A 10,415-nucleotide genomic window follows, 5' to 3' on the forward strand; every position below is an offset into this window, starting at 1 on the left:
TTAAAGTTGAGCACGTGCATGTGTTCAACAGGGTGGATATCTTCAAGCTGAGGATTACATTGCCTGTCAAACTCACCTTCTCAATTTTTCCAAGCCTGAATACACTTAAAACCTTCCTGACCGCAGCAGGCCTGTCAACCGTTTCTTTCTTTCTTTCTGTAGTTTACAGAGAGAAGTAAGGTATTAGGTTCCGTATAAATTTTATACTGTATAGGTTATTCCCTTGAGTGATACACAGAAAACTTTAGAAAGCTCCCTTCTGTACACACACACGTTCCTTGGGCATGGAGGAGTTAATCCGACGCAATGAAATCTGACACTTTGCTCATTAAAATGTAAATTTAGATCTTTTCATAAAGTTGATGTACTGTTTATTCTTCCTGCTACAAACCCTAAGACTTCGGAAAAAAAGCTGCAATTTCCAAGAATGCAAGTTTCCATTAAACACAAGAGCCAAAAATGTAAACCTCGACCTGTGGGAAAAAGAATGAACTTCTGCGATTTCACTGCTTGTTTTTTTGCCATCGTGCGTAATTTCTCCTATACCCATCCCGTATACAAATACCCATCTGCCAATGCCCATCACGCCAGCTGAACTTTAGAACGGGCCCGACAAGAGCTGTGAACCATAAAAAGGAATGTCTTTTTTTTTTTTTTTTTTCCTTGCAGAAACAGGTAATTAAGTTTGTCAAAAGCATCAAAGGCCATGAGATTCTGGCTTCGGTCCTCCGAACCCTTACGCACATGCTTCGCGTTCTGCCTGCAAGCTGTCTCAGCGAGATTCGAGGCAAGATAAAGTCAGAAAGGCACAACTCTGGGCTTACCAGGGGAAGCAGGCAAGCCAGCCGGGGCTTGGCTTTGCGTCCCCAGACAGTGCCAGTACCGAAAAGGCACAAGCAGCCAGTGTAAGCACCTCGCTCCTCCGCTAAATTTGCTGGACCCAGCCTAACCATCCCATCGTCCCACCTGCCCGAATGCCCCATCATCCCACCTGCCGCAGGTGCCGCTCGGCCCAAGGAAGCGTGTGCCTGTGTGCCTGTGCCCCGCACCGCACCCAGCCACGCCGGGCTGCCCTGCCCGCCGCTCCCCGCCGCCGCCCGCCGCTCCCCGCCGCCGCCCGCCGCTCAGCCCAACCCCAGCCCGCCCCGGCCCGGGGCTGCGGGGCCGAACCGGCCGGGCCCCCCGCTCCGCTCCGCTCCGCCCGCTCCGCTCCGCCCCGCCCGGCCCGGCCCGGCCCGGCCGCGTCCCGCCCCGCCGCGCTGCGGTAAGTGGCGGGGCGGGGGGCTGCGGGCGGCGGGGCGGCGGCCGGTCGAGCCCCGGGCCGGGGCGGGGGGTCCCTGCGAAGCGGCGGGGGGCCAGGCAGCCCCTGCCCTCCCCCGGTGGGCCGGGCCAGCCGGCGGGAGCTGCGGGGAGCCGGGCTTTCCGTAGGTTTGCTCTGTCACCCGTTTGGGGACAAAGTTTGGGAATAAAGGGAGGGTTTCCCCGCCTGGTCCCGGAAAGGAAGGAGAGCTGCGAAGGGGAAATGCGACCGCCTGCTCCGTGGAGTCCCGTTCCCTGCCTCCCGCACCTCCAGCTCAGCTCCTTCTTGTGATGCTCGCGGGGGACTGGGCAGGCGCTTTCGGCGGGGCTCCTGGCTGCACTGCGCGGCTGTAGCCGTAAGAAATGAGTCTCCACGGTCTCTCTGCAGACTAACCTTGGTTCAAGCCAGAGAAGTCTGGTTCTTCAGGTCCTGAAGGATGCGAATAACTTAGCGCTCCGTGTTGCGGTACCCACCTGGGCACGGCTATCTGCTGGAGAAACAGCCTGCGGAACCGACCTGTCGTACGTCACGTTACTTTACACCAAGTTTGCGAGACTGTTCTGCAGCTTCCTTCCCTGCAAGGAGTGTCAAAATAGCATCTTTTGTTTCTGTGGCGAGCTGATACCACTTGCTCATATAAAAATGATGGTCCGAAGGGAGGGCACCGTAGAATAAGTAGTCACACAGTGACATTTAATGTGATGGTTGTTGGTGCGTGGTACCTAATCGGGACTTCTTGCTCTAGTGCATAGGTGACAAATCTGACCAAGTTCTCTCTTTTTGCAGGGTAAAGTGAGTCCTGCGGAGACGTGCTAGAGGGACCACCCCCCATTTCGCATCTCGCTGAGTGGACTATGGTGGCAGGAAGATGTTGGCTCGGAAGAGTATCATCCCTGAAGAGTATGTGTTGGCACGGATCGCTGCCGAGAACCTGCGCAAGCCGCGCATCCGAGACCGGCCACGCAAAGCCCGCTTCATTGCCAAGAACGGGGCATGCAACCTGGCACACAAGAACATCCGTGAGCAGGGGCGATTCCTGCAAGACATTTTCACCACCTTGGTGGACCTGAAGTGGCGTCACACGCTGGTCATCTTCACTATGTCCTTCCTGTGCAGCTGGCTGCTCTTTGCCATGATGTGGTGGCTGGTGGCTTTTGCCCATGGCGACATGGACCCAAGCACAGAAAGCACTACGAACAGCACGAAGTGGACACCGTGCGTGACGTGTGTCAGGTAAAGTACGGTCGGTGGGATGAAGAAAGGAGGGGAACAGGGCTGCCTGCTGTCCTGCCAATGCCTGAAACACAGCTTTTGGTTTACATGAACTGTTGTGTTTGGTTGAGACAGTTGAAAAGTGCAGTGTTTTCCTCTAGATTACGTAAATTCAGCAAGCCTTCCAGGCTTGGAAAATACTGTACTGTAGATTTCTTTGATTCCTTACAGGATCTGAAAGAGAGGGAGACCTGCTGCTTTTCATGTGTCTCCACACTCTGTGGGTAACATACCTTGCCTGTCGAGATAAGAGCCTGCTACAAGAGTGGGTATGTGTTATATGTATTGTAACGTTGTCTACGGCAGCGGGAGCATCCCCAGCGTGGTGTGAGCTGCTCGCCACACCGGCAAAAGGTGGCCACCCCAAGAGCGGTGCCTGAGAGGCAGGGCACCGGCCACGGCTGTCAGGCAGGGCTAGCAAGGAAAGTGCCACTTAGGGCAAAACTAGATGTCTTTCAAGATGACTCTCATGAGACAGCTAAATATGGGGTGCTCCAAAATACCTTGATGAAGCCGTGGGCCAGCATTTGACAGAGGAACCGTTTCCATGGTGTGCATGATGTGTCAGACAGGGAAAGCTTAAGGGACTACTAGGTTAAATGTCACCCATTAAAGTATTTCACTCTCCATCCCAAAAGCCACGACAATTTTCAAGGCACTGATAAACTTACACATACATACATGGAATAGAAGTGAGTGTTAATTGGAGGTGGGGGTAAGCAATAAGATCGCTTCGTCACCTCATCGGTAAAATCTCTTTTTACAGCACTAGGTTTTTAAGCAGAAAAATCCTGATTCGGTACAGCCAGACTGCCCCAGATCAGCTGCCGTTGCACGTTGCAGTGCTGTGAGGGACTGGGGGGGCTGCAGGGTCTGCTGAGACATCAGAGTATCCGCTTCCCTTTTCTCCTTTCTCCTGCACATAGGTTTGAGGCACCTCACCAAGTTTGAAGGGACATTGTATCTGGCTCATGAAGGAGCGCAGATTTCATTCTCCCTTTGTTTTGATGCTTTTTTGCTAAATGGGGATTTTCCAAGCTAAAAGAAATGGGGATTTTTCCAAGCTAACCTTCATTGGGTTGGGATGTTGGGGGGGGGGGGGGGGGGGGGAGTGTGCTGTCTTATTTCTTTTCCAATAACTGGCCACAAGCAGTCGCCTCTTAAATGAGATGTCATGACCCAGCTTGCGCCCGCTGGGGTGTCACCCCCAGTGTTCCTGGGATTTGGTGGATTTGTCCAACCCGAATTAGCAAGTAGCTACACCCTGCCAGCTCTTCAGGGTCAGCCAGGGGGACATCCCTCCGCTTGACTGGCAGCCCCCTCGGCTTGGCCCACCCCATGGGGCTCCCCACGGGGCTCCTGGGCCAGCCCGCAGAGCCTGAGGCGGCTGCCGAGGGCTTCGTGTTGCTGGGGCAAGACAGACCCACGGCCACAGCTCTGCCCCTCGCTCCCTCCCCGTAGCCCCGGCTGCGGCAGCCCCACGCGGGTGGCTTTTCCAGGATGGCTGCTAACCTCCGCTGCAAGGATAGCTGGAGGGGTGTGCAAAAGCAAAGCAAACGAATCGCTGTAACCTTCTGGTTTAGCCCATGAAAAAGAACACGCGTCGCTCCCTCGTGCGAGTACCTGGGGTGGTTCAGCCAACAGCTGCTCAAGTGTCCATGTCCAAGCCATGGAAAATCTTTTCCTTCATAGTGAAATACTTCATCTTGTTAAATCTGGCTACCGCTTTGGACAAAGTCATGAAATAGCAATATGATTGCTGACATTTTTAAGAATGGTGAGTTATTGGATGTAAAATATATTTAATATTGCAATTATATGTATGCCAAAATAACAGCAAATATTTTTTAACCTACTTTCCTGAGATTTAGGCCCACAGATATTTCAGTAGAACTTTCTTGGGTATGTACCATTACAGATTTACGGGAAACCTGGTTTTGGAAATTTTAACCAGTGCCTAGAACTTGCACACCACTTTAATTTTTCAAAGTACTGAAGAAATTTCTAAGTCTCACGGCTCTTTGCCACACAAAGCAAACATTATCCAACGAGGAAAACTGTTACACAGCTCCAAAGGGAAGGACCTGGGAATAGTGTGATTTGGAGTTTCTGGCTCCCTCTTCACATGGTCAAAATGCTCTACAAACTTGCTGCTTCACTTACTTCCACTGTAGAAAGGTGGATTCTCTTCTCTTTTCTTTTCTTTTTTTTTTTTAAGGACTCCTGTTAAGGGAAATCAGAATATTTACTCCACAGAGCTTTAAGATTAATTAAGCTGAATTAAGTTTAAGCCAGAAGATTCATTCTGCATGTGACTGAATATTCATGAACATAAGAAATCATTCCATGAATTCTGTTAATTAACTCATTCATCTCTGATTTCTTCAGAGTGAAATGCAAAAATAACCCCCTCAATACAAGGGAATCTGCCAAAGATTAAAAAAATATAAATGGCAAAAAACCCCAAGGTTCTTTCAAAGATATCCCTGCAGAGACTGGCTGGTTTTCTGAAGGGTGAATTTTCTCATTCTACAGAAAATTATCTCTGATATTGACTATGCTATTTTAACGTCCCCTCATGACCCTAGGTTCATTGAAAATATGGTTAGGAAAAAAAAAAAAAGAAAAAGTTATTTAAAAGCAGATTAATTGAAAAGCAAACCAAAACCAATGAATGGTTTAGAACCATCTTCACAGACAGGACATATATTTTCCATAGGTAAAGCCATGCTGAGCATGATAATGCTTCAAATGTTGGTGGATTGCACTGTGTTAAAAGGGTGACTATAGTATTAGTTCATATGAGACCCAGTGTGCTACACGTCTACCGGATAAACCCCAAGGTACTGATTTGGGGCATAAGAGACGTTGGTGAAGGATGTATCTGGTTATAAAAGGAAATGAAAGACCATGGTGTATATAGGGAGCATTGTGGATTACTATAAACAATGTATTTGGAAACTTTGTGGACAGCATCCTCTGATGTCCAGCACTATAACATATTAGGGACGTTTAACTTAACCCAGACTTCTACAACCCACTCCTGTGTTGAAATTTTCCAGCTGGTCTTGCCACGGCAGTGAGCTAAACCCAAACCCTGGGTCACAGCGTTGTCCTCCTGCCGGGACGTGCAGAGGGGACCATGGGGGCCGCTGGCCTCTCTCTGCAGCCTGATCCTGCGGGCTCAGTCGCAAGGCAAGCAAGGGTTTGGGAAGTGTCATGAATCTGGGAGTGTCCCCTTTCCCTCCAGGAAATCCTGCTAAAGGGGATCATGACTCAGGTAGTATGAGTGAAATGTTGCGATTTTCCCCATTTCCTTTCCCTGCGCAGGCTGGTGGGAGAACCTTGGTGTGCCAGCCGATTGCTCACCATTGCCAAAACCACCACTCCTCCCCAAGAGCTTCATGGGAGGGAGAAGGTGGAAAGCCCAGGTGTTGCAGCACTGTTGACTAATACAGTGGGTAGCATGTGTTCCTGACCAGCGGCTCTAATGAGCTTCTCAGGGCCACCTAGTGTTACAGATGGTCTTTTAGGAGTTCAGGCTCTGAGGTGTTCCCTGTCACTGTCAGATACTGCACTGATCATACAAAAACAGAGTCACCAAGCATGCAATGCTTTTGCTGGTGTTAACAGAAGGCTTAAATGTACCAGGACTGTGCAAATAGGTCCTTAAGTTTGTTTCTAGAAAGTATATGTTAATAGCTTCTCGGTTTGTGTTCGATGTCCTTGGAGTTAACTTTGTGCAATCTTCTTCTCCAGGTCTTTCACCTCCGCTTTCCTCTTCTCCATTGAAGTTCAGGTGACCATTGGTTTTGGGGGCAGGATGATGACAGAGGAATGTCCCTTGGCCATCACAGTCTTGATCCTGCAGAACATTGTGGGTCTGATCATCAACGCTGTCATGCTAGGCTGCATATTCATGAAAACTGCACAAGCTCACAGGCGGGCTGAGACCTTGATTTTTAGCCGGCAGGCAGTCATTGCAGTTCGAAATGGCAAACTTTGCTTCATGTTTCGAGTGGGAGACCTGAGGAAGAGCATGATCATTAGTGCCTCGGTGAGAATCCAGGTTGTGAGGAAGACTACGACCCCTGAAGGAGAAGTCATACCCATTCACCAAGTAGATATCCCCGTGGATAACCCCATTGAAAGCAACAATATTTTCCTTGTGGCTCCCTTAATCATTTGTCATGTCATAGACAAGCGGAGTCCCCTTTATGATATCTCCGCTGCTGACCTGGCGCTCCAGGACCTGGAGCTCATCGTGATACTTGAAGGAGTTGTAGAAACGACTGGCATCACGACGCAGGCAAGAACCTCCTACATCGCAGAGGAGATCCTGTGGGGTCACCGCTTTGTGCCCATCGTCACTGAAGAGGAAGGCGTGTACGCAGTTGACTACTCCAAGTTTGGCAACACCATCAAAGTGGCGGCACCACGTTGCAGCGCTCGAGAGCTTGACGAGAAGCCCTCCATTCTCATCCAGACCCTGCAGAAGAGCGAGCTGTCCCACCAAAACTCCCTGCGGAAACGCAACTCCATGAGGAGAAACAACTCCATTCGGAGGAGCAACTCCGTGCGGAGAACGAATCCCTCCCTCATCGTGCCCAAAGTGCAGTTTATCACACCCGAGGGGAGCCAGAGTGCCTCAGAAACGTGATACAGAGCTCTGTGTGAGGTCGGTGGGCTTCGGAAGGAGGAGGCAGCCATGGTGTTTTGTTTAAATTTTCTTTTACTTAAGAAAATGAGAACACGATGCAGAAAAGAACCGTGCAAGAACTATTTATTCTATTACTTACTGAAAGCACCACCTCATGGCATTAGGAAACACTTTAGCACTTAGTGTATGAATTAATTAAAAATGGCACGTACACTAAAGAAAACACAGTTCACTCATGTAAAATAATGTGTATTTATACTTGTTTTAATGGCATGCTAATTTTTTTAATCTTATTTTTCCTATCCAGGGTCTCTTTCTTATCTTTTTCTGCTGGCTGTCACAAAACATGTTTTTTCCTATGTAAGTGGGTTACCCACCTGCAGGCAGAAGTGAGTGCTTTCTCAAAACTGCTGCACACAACAGCTCCCACAGGTTTTGTGCAGGATATTTGGATATCAATCGTTTTGCGGTGAATTCCTTCTTCTCTTGAAAGGAGTAGCTACATTCCTCAACGATTTCACTGCAGAAGAGCCAGGATTTTACCTTCAGTTTTTCCAGATCTTTTCTTTCCGTTTGTTTATGGCATTTTGAGAGCAAACTCAGGTCAGCTGAAGTGACCTGACCATCCCACAGGAGAACTGGTGCTGCTCAGCGCGGCACCGGCAGGAGAACCAGCGAAACGGCACGGCCTCTTGCAGAGCACCGCTCTTCTTCTCAGGGTGAGATACTCCGCTGCGGGACAGCATGCATCTGTAACGTAGCTGTAGCCCAAGCTGAAAAACTCAAGTCCTCCCAGCTGCCACCTGAGCATCCATTTCACTAAAATTATTCAAGCTGAAAAAAGCACACGCCTCTTTAACGTCCTCTTCATATCGGTGGAAGACCAAATGCTGTTTTGTTTTCTCTTATCAATTCATGCACTGAAGGCAACAAGTGTACTTCCTTCGCTTACAGTATTTTTTGTAGGATTAAGTCTGTTTGCTTCAGCAGAAGGTTCCTCTTTGCCAGTGGGAATTCACAAACGGGAATGAGAGGGAACCATGCCAATAATATTAAAGATAGTATTTTCAAACCTATATGAATAATTTTCAGGGGGACTTGGGTGCTGCTGCTGAATTGCTCTTTTTCAGCAGTGTTTCACCTACGTTTTTATATAACATGGCATTGAGAAGTGGTGGTAAGCAGCTTTTCTCTTAAAATTCAAATGGCCATTTGTTATCTAGAGCCTTCCCAAAAATGTCATCACAAGTTTTTCTACAAGAATAAATAAATGTTTGACAACCAATTGTATCACATTTGATATTGCTAAATTGATGCATGTGTTTTTTCCTCTGTGAATAAGAAGTATAACTATGGACAAATTCCAGTTCAAGTTTCTTATAGGAGTTGCCTTATTATGTCCTTGGCTCAAGAGAAGTACTATCCCTGTGCTGATCTTCCGAGCACTCAACCACTTAAATACTTTTATAATTTTAAATATTTGCTTATTACTATCAGGTAAAATAGTCAAAAGCAATGATGGTTTCTCATTCTCTTTGGAAGTCAGCTCATCAGCACTCACATCTATGGTTTTCAGGCTTTGTGAGGTGTTGGGTGGTGGCACGGAGGGGCATTGCTCTGTAGTGTAAGCTCCCAACATTTGGAGCAGGTGCTCTCCAGAAAATAAACACTGACTAAATACTTCATCTGAAGCAGTAGTGGAAACTGAAGTTTCTGTTAAAAGCATTCATTCCCTGGCCTGCCCATTAATGTTCTCAGAGGATGGATTATGAACATCTGGAGACGTTAATCTGTCCATTGTGTGTCCAAACAATGAACATCTGTAGCTTCCAAGAAGAGTCAGAGCGAAGCATATATAATTTGTCTCTGGCCTCCATTTCCAGGGCTGTGAATTTCTTTGAGGCTGTCTGTTTGATAAATGGTTAAGTCAGATGCTGTACAAAAGCAAATTTTCTACAAAATAAAAAAGTGACAATAATGATTATTTCTTTCCCTTTTTTTCTTTGTATTCTCCATTCATTCTTCTATACTCTTAGCCTTTCTTGTATCCCAGCCTTTTCCATGGTCCTTTTGAGTAATAATTTTATGTTATCTCAATACTCTCTCAGTATTTCAGCTGAGATTTTTTTACCCACAACCATTTTCTCATTTTCTCCTTAAGTACATTCTTCCTTCCAATTTTTATTTTGCCTTCATGTCTCTCTCTGCTTTACACCTGCTGTACTCTCTTTCCCGTAAGGCTAGGGATATGGGTAGTTTGAGGTAACACTAAGGCACCTCAGTCATATGCAAGGATGCTGAACAGATACACAAGGCAGATCCTTGTGTCATGAATGTCATGTTCATATGTGCTGTGCTCCTGCTCCTTGCAGAGAATCCCTTGGTGCAAAGCCCCTGTCTTGAGCAAGTTTTGCAGTCCTGGAAGAAGCTGGCAGCAGAAGCAGTTGGGGTAAGCCACCCTGCCAGCCATGGAGAGAGGTGGGCATGTTTTGAGGCTGGGAGCTGCATTCCCCGCTGAAGGATGGGTTTCAGACCCAGCTTTGCAGCATCGTGCCTGCCAAGAGGGGATGAGCTGGCAGCACCACAGTTCAATATTTTTAATTATTTATTCTTCCTGGCAACTTTGTCAGATGAAAAGGGCTTAATTTTAAATTTGAAGTTTTCTGTGTTTAAAGTACACTATCAAGTTAGGAACGACAGTTGAGATTTCTACCAAATGCTGTTGACAGTTCATGCTGGCATTTACCCATCCATCTCTCTCATTGATAATAATTCAGAATATTAGAAGCAATAATGTATAAGCATCATCTGACTGCCAGTCCTTCACACTTATTTGCGTCCCTACCATTCCCAACCCCCTGTAATATGATGTAACTGGAACTGCGTTATTCAACATCGCTTATTCCATGCATCTAATACACTTTGGCTCTTTGAACAGTCTATCAGGCAGATGTTGCTGTTGCTGGTGTAGCCTTCTGTGGGGAGCAAAACTATTTCCTAAGAGTAGAAAAGTGATTATAAAGTCCTTCCAGGACAGGCGTAATATCTGGGACTGCACTTTATTTTTTCTTTCTAGCCTTAACTTAAAGAATTTCTCTATATTTTAAACAGAAAAATGGCAGTGAGACCCTTTATCCTCTCTTTGGATACCCAGAAGATTCAGAGTTACTGTGGTGGGGACAC

At 47.4% G+C, this 10,415-nt stretch overlaps 1 protein-coding gene across 1 annotated transcript; it reads left to right on the forward strand.

The window, feature by feature from the left end:
- The first annotated feature begins 1,441 nt into the window (after positions 1-1,441).
- KCNJ8 (potassium inwardly rectifying channel subfamily J member 8) lies at positions 1,442-9,180 on the forward strand. The gene is made up of 3 exons (XM_075506509.1): positions 1,442-1,821; positions 2,087-2,533; positions 6,332-9,180. Exons 2-3 carry the CDS (start codon positions 2,169-2,171, stop codon positions 7,230-7,232), a joined length of 1,266 nt encoding a protein of 421 aa, XP_075362624.1. The 5' UTR covers positions 1,442-1,821; positions 2,087-2,168; the 3' UTR covers positions 7,233-9,180.
- The last annotated feature ends 1,235 nt before the right edge of the window (positions 9,181-10,415 follow it).

This window comes from Mycteria americana, chromosome 1, assembly GCF_035582795.1.
Source record: "Mycteria americana isolate JAX WOST 10 ecotype Jacksonville Zoo and Gardens chromosome 1, USCA_MyAme_1.0, whole genome shotgun sequence".
NCBI classification, from domain to species: domain Eukaryota; kingdom Metazoa; phylum Chordata; class Aves; order Ciconiiformes; family Ciconiidae; genus Mycteria; species Mycteria americana.

Bases quoted from the DNA above. Each gene is read 5' to 3' on its own strand.
- KCNJ8 (XM_075506509.1), top strand. From the start codon at position 2,169: ATGTTGGCTCGGAAGAGTATCATCCCTGAAGAGTATGTGTTGGCACGG. The intron at 2,534-6,331 runs GTAAAGTACGGT...CTTCTTCTCCAG, and splicing joins CCGTGCGTGACGTGTGTCAG to GTCTTTCACCTCCGCTTTCC.